Source organism: Hypomesus nipponensis, chromosome 9 (genome assembly GCF_054491055.1).
Source record: "Hypomesus nipponensis isolate SF chromosome 9, ASM5449105v1, whole genome shotgun sequence".
Classification (NCBI taxonomy): domain Eukaryota; kingdom Metazoa; phylum Chordata; class Actinopteri; order Osmeriformes; family Osmeridae; genus Hypomesus; species Hypomesus nipponensis.
The window spans coordinates 7,696,914-7,713,920 of record NC_140369.1 but is presented as its reverse complement, the minus strand read 5'-3'; the positions used below and the strand labels follow the sequence as shown (position 1 = coordinate 7,713,920).

Here is a 17,007-nt window from a genome sequence, read left to right as displayed (position 1 = left end):
TCACCATAGACTCAACAGACCGTCTCACGAGCAGCATGGCTGATTCTCTTCACAGGCAGGAGGCTCTCCCAGGGCAGGACATCCCACTGAGAGTCAAACAGCGGGACCAGTGGGCTAACAAAATGGAGTTTATCCTAACTGTGGCTGGTGCTATTATTGGACTTGGAAATGTATGGAGGTTTCCGTATCTATGCTACAAGAATGGCGGAGGTAAGTCTTTGAGTGGATGCGTGAAAAAGTTAAAAAGAAATAAAACATTTGACTTGGCTTTGGATTAAAATGTGCATTCATTAAAAAACTGAAGTAAAGGGCAATTTCAATATAGCCATTATGCTCTCTCTCTCTTTCACTCTGTTTCTCTGCTAATTACCAGAAAGTAAAATTCATAGATTAAGGTGGTGATTAGCTATGGATTAAGAACAGTTATGAATGGGTTGTTTTGCTGTTCAGCAAACGTTAAGCCATTAATTGAATTTAACTTAACTAGACTCAAATAAAACACATTACATGTTCACCTAAAACTATGTGTATAACATTCCATGAAACATATACTTAATTATTTAAAAATACAAATAAGTTGTCACTGTGAAAAATAATAAAAGCGGTTTGAAGGAATAAAAGTGTAATTGTAGACAAATAAGCACAAAATATTTTAGTTATCTATTTAGTTATCTATTTTAGTTCATCTTATTTTTATTTTTTGCACTTGCAGTTAGAGATTCATGTGGTTTAATTGTAACTTGCTTAACTACATGGTCTTATGGTTCTTCCCTTTGGCAGTTATTTTTTTGGTTGTTCACAATGTGTGCTTCTTGTTTTGGCTACCCGCAATGCTTTGGGGCATCTTATTGTTATTATCAGTGACCTATGCACTTTGTAAAGCTCTCTCTTGGAAGTTGCTTTGGATAAAAGCGTCTGCTAAATGAATACATGTAAATGTAAAAACAGTTCATCTTATTCACACTTTTGAAGGTACAGGTCTGTAATATAATTCATTGATTGTCTTTGACTAGGTCTGTCCTTAACCACTGATTTACATTTAAATGTATGCATTTAGCATACACTTTTATCCAACACGACTTCCAAACGAGAGTTTTACAAAAGTGCATAGGTCACTGATCATAACAACGAGATAGCCCCAAACATTATTTGTGAAAACTAAATAAGTCCCAAAGGGAAGAACCATAAGAGCATGTAGTTAAACAAGATACTGGACATTAAGTTGTCACTTGGCAAGGATTATTTTCAGTGTTGGGTAACGTTACACAGTTACTAGTTACATCCCAGGTAAAAAAAAAAATGTTAAGTAGGCCTATACTAAATCTTAGCATACTTGAGTATACTTTAAGAGTGATACTGTTAAGTATACTGATAACTAATCAGTCTTCAAGTATGCTATGGATAAATATACTTAACATATACTTTTTCTACCTGGACCCCCAGAGGGTCATTTCGTACAAGTCGCACTTTCAATGCAAACGTACTATTGTGCAGCCAACAATGAGCAACGCTATACTGACAATGGAGTATGTGCATATTCACTGCTTCTGACGGATAGCTTGGAAAGCTATCTAACTAGACAACATTCACAATCAGGGTGAACACTCAAATTATCTAAACTGTAGACCATAGCATTACCAGTGGCGGCTGGGACTTTGCAGAGCCCCCCCCCCCCCCCGCAAAGTCGGAGCTCGAGGCCCCTCCCCTAAATCCACTCAAAATGTACATTTACATTTAGTCGACGCTCTTATCCAGAGCGACTTACAGTAAGTACAGGGACATTCCCCCGAGGCAAGTAGGGTGAAGTGCCTTGCCCAAGGACACAACGTCATTTTGGCACGGTGGGGAATCGATCCAGCAACCCTCTGATTACTAGCCCGACTCCCTCACCGCTCAGCCATCTGACTCCCTGTACCTTCATTTATTATCTTATACCACTGCCACTGGCTATATATACTGAATGCTGTCTACCTTTAACTATAGCTTTTATTCAGCAATGTGAGAGAAATAAAAAAATGACAAAAGCACAATTGCGTTAGCACAACTGCATATTTGCCATCTGATAGTTCAGCACCAAGGATATTAGCACCGCGAAGTAACACACAACCAATGGTGGGAAAGGAAAACATGTAGGCCTATTCTTGACAATAAGTAAGCAAGTATATTTATTGTAGACAAAAAGAATAATGCTAGCAACTGGTGAAGACTACTGGTGCTGCTGCTAGCTACCTGCTGCTACTGAAGTGTTTCATCTGTGGAGATTCTAATAGCTTCCTCTTTGGCTGGTCTAAATAATTAGTGATTTTCGGGTGTTTAGCTAGAGCTTTTTCTGACAACAGTTTACTGCGGCGCTTTTGATCACCGCTTGCATGTTTTCTTTTACTTATTCTTTTCTTATTTGATGTCTCCACTCGACTGATATCCAGCAAAACGTAATTATAAGCATTTTTGAAATTCGGGCGTTCAAGACAAGAGGCGTAATGGCGTAGTAGTGCACATAAGATACGCAAAAGCCGTTTTTGCCATGAAAATCTGTTACGTTGCCTACATTACCGTATTCCTTAAACTGGAAGTTGAAACTTGGGGCTCTCGATGAGCGAGAGAGGAGAGAATTGCAGGGGCGGGGCCTCCATTTTCAATCTTCAGGCGCATTTCAGTTGTGCACAGCAAAGATCGGAACTGGTTATCATTTCAAAGCATTCATAAATTCAAAAAATTTGTAATATTTTAATACCTGCCAGTGCTATCAACATTACGTGTGCCCATACATGTTAACCATAAGCGCTAGCTAAGCTAGGTAGTTAGCTAAGCTAGCTTGTCAAGCTAATAAGGTGAGCTAGAATGCTTAGCTAGCTAGTCAAGCTAATCAGGTGAGCTAGAAAGCTTGTTAATGTACATTGCATTAAACTTTACTGTACTAGTTTTCAAAAAAACAATGGCTATTTAGGGCAGTGAAGTCTAATTGTATATATTTGGCTTTTCTTCATGGCTGGTTAGTGTCATCTGGTCCCAGGGCAGAGACCTGAGAATTGAGTTTCCCGCAATTTTGTCTGAGCAAATCCTGGTCTCAGGGCAGGTTGTCTGAGGGCAGGTGAATCTCCTGGTCTCAGGGCAGAAGTTGTATTTTTCTGTTCTCAGGGCAGGGAGTCAACTGTCTCCTCTGGTCTCAGGGCAGGTTGTCTGAGGGCATGTGAATCTGCCCTGAGACCAGGAGATTCACCTGCCCTGAGACAACCTGCCCTGAGACCAGGAGATTCACTCAGACACAATGGCGGGAAACCATGGTCTCTGCCCTGGGACCAGATGAGACTAAACAGCCATGAAGAAAAGCCAAATATATAAATTAGACTACACTGCCCTAAATAGCCATTTTTTTTTTAAACGAGTACAGTAAAGCTTAATGCAATGTACATTAACAAACTTTCTAGCTCACCTGATTAGCTTGACTAGCTAGCTTAGCTTTCTAGCTCACCTGATGGCTTGACTAGCTAGCTTAGCTAGCTACCTACCTTAGCTAGTGCTTAGGGTTAACATTTATGGGCACACGGAATGTTGATAGCACTGGCAGGTATTAAAAGATTACACATTTTTTGAATATATGAATGCTTTGAAATGATAACCAGTTCCGATCTTTGCTGTGCGCAACTGAAAATGCCTGAAGATTGAAAATGGAGGCCCCGCCTCTCTCTTCTCTCGCGATTGGTTGTCACATTAAACCAATCACAAACGTTTCTGCCCTTAGGACAACGTTGAGTAAAGAAAATTCCCACGAGCTAGCTTTTCAGCTTGTCGCAGGGCATTCTGGGTACCAAGAGCAATGCACGAGTATAGGCGATCTTACAGCATTGTGTAACACACTTCGGTTGTGGATAGTATCTCCAGAAATAAAGCCAAGTCACTCATTTCGTGGCGCAATTCATTGTTATGTCTACAAAATTATTTTTGTATACGTTTGGTTTGCTACCTTGCTAATCATGGGGATAGCCTATTGTAGCAGACCTTTCTATGTGACAAAGGACAAGGGTGTTTTGTCCCTCGGGAGTTGCTTTAGGCTTGATGCTGAAACTATTAGTTTACATGAAATCAGTGAGGGCTGTTCGAATGGCTATGTCAAGAAGAGCAGTGGTAAAATACAACTTTTGAAAAGATACCACGTCCGTGTCTCATGGTCCACACAATCATATACAATTATATCTAAAATGAGCTTACAAAGAGCTTGTTTACACTACCAAAGTTGAATTAGTAATGTTAGCGATGCTAGCGTTAGCTTGCTGGCTAGCCTATAACATTTCACTGGGTCTTGCAGCTGTTTGATTAACTGAATTTTTTTATGAAATGTTATGTTCTACTTGCCATTTGCCTACTCTAGCAAGTCACTGTATTTCCAAGCCCTGATAGTGCAACTGAGACGATACCGAAAATAATTCCTCAAGTAATAAGCCCCCGTTCAAGTGTTGAGCATTAAATAGAGATCTTGAAAGAAGCCACTTTTTTGTTCTAAAACCGGACTATAAGCCGCTTCGAAATAGAAGCCGTACAAGCATAAGAAAACTGTAAAAGAAAAAAAAGAGATACTTTACTCTACTACACATTACAGTACAGCAAATGTATACCAGTAGCCTTCACTGAAGGCTGAATTGATGAAGGGACTTCGAAATTAACTTATAGCCTGACTTGATGGCAGTATACTTTTTATATATTTTCAGATAGAACACTTTTTCTTAGCATATTTAAAATGTACTATTGAAAATGTGAATATGCTTGAAATACTCTTAAGTATACTTTTTTTTCACCTGGGATTCCATGTAAAGTAACTAGTTACGTTACTTAGTTACTTGCTGTAGAGAGTAAGGCGTTAAGTTACTTTTGTGTTACATTAAGAAACTTAGTTTATTTCTAAGACAATTCACCTTGGTCACTCTTATGACCAGAACTGAAGGCACATTTAATGGGTTGACCTCAGCAATAGCACATATTGTACTGAATATTCAGTGTCACTCGCATATAACATGATCAATCCTCATTATACAGCAAGACGGATCAAGGTAATAAGCCATTATAATGAAAAGCAATATTTGCATTAATTTTTTCAATCAAGAAACTCTTTAATCAATAAATAATGTTGTAAAATGTCAGGCAGAAGTCTGGTAGTTAGCTAGCTCTACAAGGGCTAGGTTTGGGGTGACCAGAAGCATGACCCTGAAAAGGAGGACACTTGGGTCCAAAAAGGAGGACAAAGGGTGGGGTGGGGGGTGGGTTTCCCGCTAGTTGTAGTTGCGTATTGCAGGCATGCTTAAAGCCCCTTTCCCCCTACTACTCACGTCAATGTCAATGCGACAGAACTTACCGAAGGTATGATATTGATATCTGATGGCAAAGCGGAGTTCTGAACTCCACGTAGGTTAGAAGGAGGTCTTTCTTTTTGACATCGGAAAACTTACGCGAGTGGTAAATTGCGACGGTGGCAGGAAGGGTCAAAAAGGAGGACAAAAGGGCGAAAAGACAGACACGCAACAGCGGTCCGGACAAAAGGCTGGAAAACCGGATTGTCCGGCCGAAATCCGGACGTCTGGTCACCCTAGCTAAATTTGAATCCAGGAGCAAAACGAAGCTAAACTATAGCTAGGTAGGCCTATATGGTAGCAAAATGGTGTTCACTTATGTACTGAACCAGACTATTTATTTAATGTAAGATAATCCTAAACCGAAACCACTGAACGATACAGCAACACATCACACAAGCTTAAGTTCAATACAATATTTAATGTGACATTACGTAGGTCTGTACATGCAAGTCTTAAATAACTATTTAGCTGGTCGTCTCCATGACGCCGGATAAATTGGGCTCGTGAGACTGCTCACCAAAAGAACGAAGGGGAACCCATCTGTCTAGCAGATTAAGACGTTTTCGTAGGTACCTAGCGAAAAGTAGCCTCAACTTTCCTTGACTTTTAACTACATGCTGAGTGCTCTCGACCAAAAAACTAAATTAAGTAATGCTTTACTTGTTTGAACAAGGAACTAGTAACGGATTAATTCAATTAAATAAGTAACCCGTTAAGTTACTCGTTACCTAACAAAAGTAGTCGGACTACAGTAACGCGTTACATTCGGATGGTTACACCCAACACAACAAACTAGGCGACGTGCTGGAGTTCTTGTTGGAACTCGGAACAAGTGCTTCAAACCTGGCTTTTCCTACCATCTTACTTGCTAACGTTCAATCCATTGACAACAAAATGGATTAACTTAACGCTCGTGTCAAATTCCAACGGGACATCAGGAACTGCTGTACTTGCGTTCGTCGAGACCTGGCTGTCTCCGGAGATCTCCGACACGGCGGTTACACCGTTGGGATTCACCAAATACCGCCAGGACAGAACAGCTGATTCGGGGAAGTGCAGGGGAAGAGGTGTCTGTGTTATGGTTAACTCTCTCTATGGTCTGGAAAATGTGCACCCAGAGGCAGCCTTCATTGTTGTTAGTAGTAGTTGTTAGTAGTCCCTTTGTAGTCAGTAGCCATTACTGACTACAAAGGGAGAGGCTCCAGTCAGACGCAGTCCTCTGTCCTACTGCCAGACGAGCTGAATTCCTTCTACGCTGGCTTTGAGAGGGACAGTGACCCCCCTGCAGTAGAGTTACCTGAAGGCCAAGCCAGTGGTGTGCCTACACTAACTGTAGCCGAGGTGAGGCTGTGCTTTAAGAAGATCAACCCTCGCAAGGCACCTGGCCCAGACAGCATATCAGGTAGGGCCCTCAGGGGCTGCGCTGACCAGCTGGCAGGGGTCTTCAGTGACATCTTCAACCTCTCCCTGAACCTGTCTGTACTCCCCACCTGCTTCAAGAGGACCACCATTATCCCTGTGCCCAAGAACACCAAGGTCACATGTTTGAACGACTATCGCCCGATAGCACTGACCTCTGTCATCATGAAGTGCTTTGAGCGGCTAGTCAAATCATTCACCTGCTCCTCGCTGCCCCCCACCCTGGACCCTATGCAGTTTGCATACCGGTCCAACAGGTCTACAGACAATGCCATCGCTCTGACTATGTACACCGCTCTGTCCCACCTGGACAAAGGGAATCTGTATGTGAGGATGCTGTTCATTGACTACAACTCAGCATTCAACACCATCATCCCCTCCAGATTGGTCTCCAAGCTTGTGGACCTGGGACTAAGCACCTCCCCTCTGCAAGTGGATCTTCCACTTCCTGACGGGGAGGCCACAGGTGGTGAGAATCGGTGACCGCACCTCATCCGTACTGATCACCGACACAGGCACCCCCTCTGGGCTGCGTGCTCAGCCCTCTCATGTTCTCCTTGTTCACTCACGACTGTGCGGCAACGCACAGCTCCAACCTCCTTGTTAAGTTTGCTGACGACACAACCATCGTGGGCCTCATCTCTGACAGTGACGAGTCAGTCTACAGAGAGGAGGTTGGCACCCTGACATCATGGTGCCAGGACAATAATCTCTCTCTCAACATCAGCAAGACCAAGGAGATGATTGTGGACTATAGGAGGCGGCAGAAGGAGGAGCATGCACCCTACTCATCAATGGATCTGAAGTGGAGAAGGTCAGCTGCTTCAAGTTCCTCAGGGTGAACATCAGCAAAAACCTGACCTGGTCTGTTCACTCGGACAAGGTGGTCAAAGCGACCCATAAACGCCTCTTCTTCCTGAGGAGACTGAAGAAGTTTGGTATGGACTCGGTCATCCTCACTAACTTTTACAGATGCACTATAGAGAGCATTCTGACTGGTTGCATTACAGTGTGGTATGGGAGCTGCACAGACAGGGACCGCAAGGCCCTACGAAGTGTGGTCCGTTCTGCTGAGTTCATAATCAGCAGGAAGCTCCCAGGCCTACAGGACACCTACCACACACGTTGCCTCAGGAAAGCCGGCAGGATTCTAAGAGACTGTTCACACCCATCCTTCAGCCTCTTTACCCCGTTGCCTTCTGGCAGGCGTTATCGCAGCATCCGGTCGCACACCCGCAGACTGGACAACAGTTTCTACCCAAGGGCCATCAGGCTGATCACTGATATGGACTCACTGCACACTAGTCACTTATACACTGTCACTTTCAGTACTGGTTGCACTATCAGTAACATTGCACTACTGTACCTCACTGTACTTCGCCATCAGGCTCCTGTATGGACATTGACTGTACTCCACCTAGGTTAGAATAGGTTATAGGGTCGTAATATGTATTATGTGCATTTAGGGTTAGTATAGTGTATTATTTATTGCTATCTGTATATTTAGGTAGTTTTAGTATTAGGGTTAGTATAGGGTTAGGATTATTTATTGCTATCTGTATATTTAGGAAGTTTTACTTATTTAAGCTCAGCATAGATGTAAAATATGTTCTGTGTACTTATATGTTATGTTATGCCAGGTGCTTGCGTTGTCTTGTCTTCAAGAAATTCAGTGCCCAGTCTGACCTTGTGTTGTTCTGTGTACCTGACAAATAAAAAACTTGAACTTGAAGATACAATTAAACAACATGAACCTTGAAAAGTGCAACAAAATTATATTACACAGAAAGTACAATAGTTGTAAGTCAGTTACAACTAACCAACAAGAGAAACAAGTCTCTCATTAAGTGTCATTGTGACTGATCAGTTAACAATAATGAAAGATTACATCATAATGATTACTTTATTACTTTTATACTGTTTGGAATGCTCTGGATATAATAAACAATGTTTAAACTATACCCTGTTATATTATCTCATGAGAACGTGGAACGTCAGGGCCATTTCTAAGAGCCCTATCTAAAGCCTAAACAAAAAGCTATCGAGCATGCTGTGTCCTTTTCTGTGCTTGCGAAGGCTATGTTAATCGTCCCCTATCCTCCCATATTGTGATACCATTAACTGCCTTGAAAAAACCATTGTAATTGAAAACACTCTTGAAACCCACATACATTCTATTCAGGGGCGATTCTAGGATCAGGCCTTTAGGGGGGCTCAGCCCCCAATGAGAATGTGACATGGATACAGTGCCTTGCAAATGTGTTAAACCCACTTGCTAATAAATCACATTTTACTGGATAACAATTAATTAAAACAATATATTATTATACAAAATATTGAATGAATGAAAAAACTGAAATCTCTGCCATGAAATTAACTACCTACTTTTTCTCTTTTGGTTTTACTGGCAGACTACCAATGTTAAAGGTACATGATGACACTGGATATTAAACCTGTTTAAAGCCCTTTATTTCTGTAATTGTTTGTCATCTGTCTAACAGACACGTTTGCAAACTCTTACGTTAGAGCACTAAAACGTATAATAATTATTAAGATAATAATAATTCATAATAATTTTTTATTGTTTTTATTATTATTATTTTGAGGGTGCTGAGATGAAATTTAGGTGTGTTTGAGCACCCCTAAAAAGTGTTTAAAATTGCACCTGATTTTATTACAAGTGTATCAGACACCTGCACCTTATAGATCTAAAAGAAATAAGTTGATTTTGTCCTGAACTTGTGCTTGGCGATTCACTTCATGGACTCTCACATGTACTTTCACAGCAATTGGGTACTGTCTAATATGTCTTCATCTTCTTCCAATTCATTTACTTTGTATATTGAAAAGTGTAATGACAGACACCTTATCTTTTCTACCTGCAGGTGCCTTCTTTATCCCTTACATCCTCTTCCTAGTTACCTGTGGCCTTCCTCTGTTCATCCTAGAGACTGCTGTTGGTCAGTACACTAGTCAGGGTGGAATCACATGTTGGCGGAAACTCTGTCCATTGTTTGAGGGTGAGTGTTCTTTATTAGTTCTGAATTTGTCATAGGCTTTGAGAGGCTCAAATGAAAAAAACTATTTCTGTATTGTTATTTAATTAAGTGATACCCTTTTGACTTTGCCATGGTATTATGTCATAATATATATTTATTACATATTATTTACTGTCATTCAGGTATGGGATATGCCAGCCAGGTGATCATTCTTTACGGGTCTATCACCTACATTGTGATTCTTGCATGGGCTTTTCTCTACCTTTTCTCTTCATTTACTGTGAATCTACCATGGGCCAGCTGCAACAACTCTTGGAATACAGGTACAGTACATGCTCAATTGAAAAAATGCATAATTGCAACTGTCTAAATGTAACAGTTTGAATTCAAGGATTTTCATCACTTTTAAATGAACATCCATAGATTTTTGGGAAGCACTGTATTTTACATTTAGCAGACGCTCTTATCCAGAGCGACTTACAGTTAGTACAGGGAAATTCCCCCCGAGGCAAGTAGGGTGAAGTGCCTTGCCCAAGGACACAACGTCATTTGGCACAGCCGGGAATCGAACTGGCAACCTTCTGCCATTACTAGCCCGATTCCCTCACCACTCAGCGACCTGACACCTGACTCCCTACCACCGAGTTACTGCAGTCTCAAAATACACCTAAACATGCATTTATCTACATGTATAGTCATTACATTGTAGTTTACCAAGCGAATATCCGGATTATGGTCAATCTTACTTTCCAAAAAGATGTGATTCCTTCCTTCTTTCATATTTCTATATATTGACATACAGTAGGTATACTTATTAAAAAGCATATGATAAAATGAATCTGTAATTTAACCTTTAGACAATCTGGATTTGATTGCTTTAAGGAAAGAGTGTTTTAAATTTTACATACTAGGATAGTTTTTTACTGTTGTATGTTTAATCACTATGTTTCAGATACATGTGTTCTGTTTGATGGCAAGAACAACTCTGGCAACTGGTCATCTCCCTTGAGTACTTCATCTGTTGTGGAGTTTTGGCAGTGAGTCAGAAAATTCATTGTATTCTGTCAGAGGTTCCAGACATTTCTACTTTTATTTGAAAATATTTTGTGTGTTACTATAGATGTTACAGTCATCAAATTATTTTGATAGACGTCGGGTTCTACAGTTATCAAGCGGCATGGAAGATCTTGGAAGTATACGGTGGGAGCTGGCTTTATGTCTTCTGCTGGTGTGGGTAATCTGTTACTTCTGTGTCTGGAAAGGAGTAAAGTCGACAGGGAAGGTAAGATATTGACTGCCACTGTAGTTGGATAACTTGGATAATTTATTTTATTTATACTTTTCTGCCATAAGGTCTTGACATTTGTCTTAAATGTTTTTGTTTTATTTTTGACATGATCTTAAAATAATTTGTTTGTGTATACCTTGTTAGGCAGTTTACGTCACAGTTACATTCCCCTATGTGATGCTGGTGGTACTATTGGTCAGAGGGGTAACACTACCTGGAGCCATGGACGGCATTTACTACTACATCCACCCCAATGTTACTAGACTAGCTGATCCACAGGTATCAGGATGTGTAGTCCAACTTCCCACTGGTTTGCTTAATACCTGTACTTGAGAAGTACTTCAGTACTACATTACATGGTTTGGGTCATAATTAGCTGTCTTTGTCCAAAAGGTGTGGATGGATGCTGGAACCCAAATATTTTATTCCTATGCCATTAGCCTGGGATTTTTAACTTCCCTTGGAAGCTATAATAAGTATAACAACAACTGCTATAAGTGAGTATAAAGAAGGATGCAATAAGCCTTTGTTTCTATGGCTGTAAAGGTTCCACGTATTGCTAACTAAATATGCTAAATGTAATTACACAACCACAACACAACATTGACTCATTAATTATATGTCTTGCAGAGACTCCATCTATCTGTGCCTGTTGAACAGTGGGACCAGCTTTATGTCTGGTTTTGCCATTTTCTCAATCCTGGGCTACATGGCTAAAGAGCAGAATGTGGACATTTCTGTAGTCGCTGAGTCAGGTGAGGATTGACAAGACTATCTTATGTATGACAAAATAATGGGATTTTCTCACTCACATAGTTGAGATACATTCAGTATGAGCTTAAAATGAATTTATACATACTTTCAACTGTAACGTTTTCCCTAACAGGTCCTGGCCTAGTGTTCATTGTGTACCCACAGGCAGTGACCCTGCTTCCCTTTCCACAGTTCTGGTCAGTGTGTTTCTTCACCATGATCATCCTGCTTGGGGTGGACAGCCAGGTTTGCACTTTGACTTGCCATCCATCTCTGCCTTACTGTGTCTTTCATCTATTTTCTCACACTCCCCATATATCATGTTGTTTCCCAGTTTGTTGGCCTGGAGACTTTGATGACCTCAGTCACAGATGTTTTCCCCATCCTACTAAGAAGACGGTATCGGAGAGAGGCGTTACTGCTTGTGTTCTGCAGTGTCTTCTTCCTACTTGGCCTTTTCATGGTCACACAGGTGAAATATCACATTCTCCCTCTGGCATATGCCAAAAAAATGGTATCGTGATTCCAGCTCAGTACCGTGCCAGAGAGTTACAATGTTGGCATAGTTGTTTGAATTAGCTTGTTTCAAAGGGGTAATGAAATGAGAGTAAATGCTCAAAACAGTAGAAGGGGGAAATGTATCCACCTTATTCCTAGCTCCCATGATCCATTTCCTGAATTATGGGTGCGACTTCCGCAGCGGGCGATTGTCATGGTAACGCTCATAAACAGTCATTGCGGTAAGCTAATTCTGATGCGATATTACACATGTGGGAACACAGCCTGTTACACCAGAATCTGGACAGTTTGATAATACCTCTGCCTTTTACTATCGAGGGATGGGAGGCCGACCTGAAAAAGTAGCCTCAAATAACTTACATAGCATATTTAGCTACTTTATTAACTCTGTTGCTACGGACGGTGAAGCGATAAATAACTTGAAAAGCTCTGAGTCTTATCAGTAGCTAGGTACCTCCACAGCGATAAAGTTGGTTGCGTTTTAATAAAGGAGGTGGGACACAACCTTATTTACCTTAAAGCAGACATAGAGCCTAGTCAGAGCCTCAAAGATCACCGGTGCTGGGTTTTAGTTTCATCGTCAGGTTAAATAGAAACGGCTGGGTTCTCATGTGTAGCTGGACCAGCACACTACTATCCAACACTTGTATCCCACCTTTACTGACAGTATTGCAACTAAATCTGTGGAGGTGTTTCGTAGCCTAAACACAAAGTAGGATGCAGATTTCCTCCGTCGGCTTTTTGTACACAAAATGAAATGAGTACACATACGATAGTGTTTTGGGTGGTCTCTTCAAGGCTAGGTTTTTCAGCTACATTGTTTTGTAGTCGTCATCTGTTGGCAGGCGAAGGAAACTGTACCGTTTGTCACAAGAACAATCCCCTTTTTGTTGTGAGTGTGTGTTCAACACACTGTCGTTGAAGCTACAGATTTAGCTAAATCTGGTTGTTAGCTAGTAAAGTCGCGAACAGCGCAACAGGTAGCCTACCAGAGCTCCGCAATGACATTTTATAACAATGATAATAACAATCAAATGACAACAAATGTTTAAAAACAAAACAGTTTTAGTTAAATTACAGTTGAAATTACTTTCGAAAGACTCACTGTTGACGGCTGGCCTGGGACTAACCAGAGCCCTAAGGACATTCTCTGGACTAACGAATGGCAAACCGCAACTTCCGCTACTCACCGGAAGTTACACCCATAATCATTTCTACAGTAGACCCCCTGAGAATAAGGTGGATAGGAAAGTTCAATTCATAATATAGTTTATGACATTTCTTTACACAAGATTCCCCATTTTTTTGTTGTTGATGCAACTGTTTCAACTATGTGAGCCATACATCACCTGAAGTATTTTGAAGTGTACGTAAAATAAGCGAAACATTATATTGTAATTGTATCTATGCACTCTTCATGAATATGTATAGGCCCTACATACCATACATATTCAATTAACCTCCAAAGTGTTTAACTAGGCCTATACGTTTTTGTGGTGCTGTGTTTATAAGAGGGCGGCGTTTAGGCTTTACAAGTGCAATGTTACATAATTAAGAACACAGGGATAGCGCGAAGCAGTTTATTTAGGACATCTCTGGTGTCTTGTGTAAGTAGGCTTTTTTTGTTGCAGGGTGGCCCCTACATCCTCCAGCTCTTTGATCATTATGTGTGCAGTGGAGCAACTTTGTTGTTCTTGTCCATTTGCCAATCAGTTGCCATTGGATGGGTGTATGGTAAGATTATTCCAGCATGGGCTAGCCATACATAACAACATATTATTTCTTAGAGCCATTGACACAGTGTTTTTTTTGTTAGTGTGTAAATATGTTTTTAAGAAAACCAGCCTGTATTCAGTAATCTAAAAGTTGGCTATAATTTAATTTTTTATCAGCTGATCCCGGTGCAGAAGTCAGTAAATAGAACCAGTGCAGTGGCAGTTTGAGAGATCCATACATGTCAGACAGACGGGCAGACAGATTCCCGGATTTGCAGTTAAATAATGGTTTAAAAGCTAATTCAAACCCCTTTTCATCTCCAAGGTGCTGATCGATTCTGTGACAACATTGAGGATATGATTGGTTACAAACCTTCCGCTTTTCTGAAATACTGTTGGATGTACATTACACCCACTATATGCACAGTAAGTTTGAGTTTAATCAAAGTTATTCAACATCTTAGTTTTAATTCATACATTGCAAACATTTCCGCCATTAACCAACTAATAACCAAGTACTTTGGTACAGCGCCTCACCCCGCCACTGGCAAAAAATATAATCAAGCTATGCTTAATTTGGGATCGTTTTCAAGTAATAATTCCTTAAAATATTCAACCTATCATTCTTGGGCTTGTTAGTGCACAACTACAAATAATTCAGTAACTTGGGCTGATCTGATCAAAGAATTACAGGGTGCAGTGCGGTAGCTCGTTTAGAAGTTCCCAAATGTTAAATGTTTTATTTTATTCATGTGAAAACACAGTAGATCAGGTCCAATGGAAGTTTTTTGGGACTGTTCAAACGGAAATACAATTGGTAATTCAATGTACAAATTGGTCATACAATTTGACAATTGTATATGTAGTGGCAATATAATGCTCAATCCAGTTGAATTACTTAATAATAAAATTAAAATAATAATTGTATATCTTAAACATTTTTTTTATAAAGGGCAGGACTTGTGTGTGTGTGTGACATAATGAACATTGATCAAGTATGGCCTATAAACTGTTACAAACAAACTCCCAATCATTTAATATTTCTTTTTTTTCAGGGAACTTTTGTATTCTCCGTGCTTAAGTACAGTCCTCTGAAATTCAATAACATTTACGTGTATCCCGGGTGGGCATATGGATTTGGCTGGTTCCTGGCAGTCTCATCCCTCTCTCTGATTCCCATTACTATGGCTTACAAACTAGCCAAGGGCAAAGGAACTCTCTGGCAGGTAAGTGGCAGTCTCAACTATGTTCCACTTCATATGATATAATATAACTTGTAGGCCTAATATTAAACATTTACAATTAATTCAAGATGTTGTTTTCCTTTAAAAATAACTCCAAATGAACATTATTCATTGTAACATTTAAATGTAATAGTAAAAAGTTTAAACATGTGTGGTGATTTTAGCATGCAAATAATAAAATCTTTCCCCAGCGTCTTCAGACATTATGTCGCCCTGCAGCCGACCTTCCAATGCTTCAGAAGGAAAGGAGAAATATTTTTAGAATAGAAAACACAGAACATAAGTCCAGCAATAATAATATAAACACAATAGAACATATATAAACATATAGAAGATGTTCCCATATTACTTCTAATATATGTCATGGTATTTTAAAAACCTTTTTAAGACTCATATTGTGTGTGTATTTTGTAAGTTTATTGCCATTTGTAACAAGTATAGGTGTATTGGAATTCTTTGGTCCTGCACCTTGACAATCCCAAGGGGTTATACTAATATGATCTACACCTGAAATAAAACATCCTTACCTAAATGGGTTACTATACATTTCTACAGTGTATTTAAAATTATTAGTATTTGGAAATGAAATAATACTGAATAATTCACCTACCAACTGAGAATAACATAAGAAGAACAACTAAGAATTACTTATGTGAGTAAAGTATCTTGTCCACATGTGTTTGTGTGTTGGTGTTGGGAAGGGAGTAAAGCAATATATTTAGGCTATATTAATTAAATTGATAGATCACAGTACATTATTTTACATGGTGCCATATGCACTGTTTGGTTGAATAAGCTACCGCAAGCTTCTTGATGTTCAACTGCTTTAGCCTGTTCAATCATATAATCATGTATGTTAGCTTGCACTGTGTCATAATTTCATTTTTAACTTAGATTTATGTATTTTCATAATTGTAAAAGACAGTGCTAAAAATATTTTATATATATTTGAATTGTTGTATAATAAAACCCTTTAACCATAGACCATGACATACTCAACTGATTACATATATTTTTTTCTGTACTCATTTAACAGGTATATTATATTTATATTTTATAATACAAAACCAAACTATGAATTGTTGAAAGTCAGGAATAAAAACCAGTCACTCAGTTATGCTTGTTTTTTCTTTAAGTATTCTTATGATAGGGACTGTCAACAAAATCTGGAACTAACTTCCATTTTTCCTTTTCACTCAGATAAATACATTTCAGCAACTTACAGCTATTTTAGGAGAATAGACTGTCTACCAGAGAAACGTTATTAGCGCCACCTTAAGGCCTCGTGACTGACAGTATGGAATCTACTTAAATATTTGAAATAAATCACTATTTTAAGTTGGTTCAGATAAGGAAAATACAAGATTAATTGAAAACAGAAAGTGTACAGTTCTAGAGAAAGATCTCTGTATTGGGTATGTAAGGATGTGTTCAAGTTACATAGAATGTTGTTGGCTGGTTGCGCAAGTACCCTTTAAAGCAAAACAAAACTCTTCAGTGTGCTTGGCCGTGTCAAACAGTCAGCCAGAGTTGTACCTCAATAAACAGTTGCAAAGCAGACTTTGCAATGTAAATCATTGATAAGGAACAGGTAATTTTAGTTCACAAAAAGACTAGGAATATTTTCATAGCTTCAACTTGTAATGCCTTGTGAGAACTTGAATCGACTTCATGAAATATTGTGTAAAGAATGACTATATGTATGCAGTGATAACTTTTGCCAAG

The 17,007-nt window shown here is 39.6% G+C and overlaps 1 protein-coding gene and 1 long non-coding RNA gene across 6 annotated transcripts; one reads left to right on the top strand and one right to left on the bottom strand.

Annotated features, from left to right (window-relative positions):
- slc6a11a (solute carrier family 6 member 11a) lies at positions 1–16,342 on the top strand. 3 transcript variants are annotated; one of them, XM_084704287.1, is made up of 14 exons: positions 1–210; positions 9,650–9,784; positions 9,946–10,086; positions 10,716–10,800; positions 10,913–11,045; positions 11,196–11,330; positions 11,445–11,548; positions 11,682–11,806; positions 11,938–12,050; positions 12,139–12,276; positions 13,955–14,057; positions 14,364–14,464; positions 15,094–15,264; positions 15,474–16,342. In XM_084704287.1, the coding sequence occupies exons 1-14, from the start codon at positions 36–38 to the stop codon at positions 15,603–15,605; spliced, it is 1,791 nt and encodes a 596-aa protein (XP_084560413.1). In that variant the 5' UTR covers positions 1–35; the 3' UTR covers positions 15,606–16,342. The 3 variants fall into 3 exon arrangements, with proteins under 3 accessions (XP_084560413.1, XP_084560414.1, XP_084560415.1); XM_084704288.1 differs by lacking the exon at positions 1–210 and adding an exon at positions 5,284–5,352 and having other exon boundaries at positions 15,474–16,341; XM_084704289.1 differs by lacking the exon at positions 1–210 and adding an exon at positions 5,372–5,626 and having other exon boundaries at positions 15,474–16,341.
- Positions 10,818–13,484, bottom strand: LOC146272606 (uncharacterized). Of its 3 annotated transcripts, none has more exons than XR_014766459.1 (3): positions 13,429–13,484; positions 11,968–12,192; positions 10,818–11,017 (listed from the first exon to the last, which is right to left on the bottom strand). It is a non-coding gene; the product is annotated as an uncharacterized LOC146272606 (long non-coding RNA). The 3 variants fall into 3 exon arrangements; XR_014766461.1 differs by having other exon boundaries at positions 11,968–12,189; positions 13,429–13,466; XR_014766460.1 differs by having other exon boundaries at positions 13,414–13,465.
- Positions 16,343–17,007: the final 665 nt, after the last annotated feature.

What these genes read in the sequence shown, in the direction of transcription:
- slc6a11a (XM_084704287.1), top strand. Translation starts at nt 36, where the DNA reads ATGGCTGATTCTCTTCACAGGCAGGAGGCTCTCCCAGGGCAGGACATC. An exon ending in TATAACAACAACTGCTATAA is followed by an intron (nt 11,549 to 11,681) that starts GTGAGTATAAAG and finishes TATGTCTTGCAG; the next exon opens with AGACTCCATCTATCTGTGCC. An exon ending in GCCTTTTCATGGTCACACAG is followed by an intron (nt 12,277 to 13,954) that starts GTGAAATATCAC and finishes TTTTTGTTGCAG; the next exon opens with GGTGGCCCCTACATCCTCCA.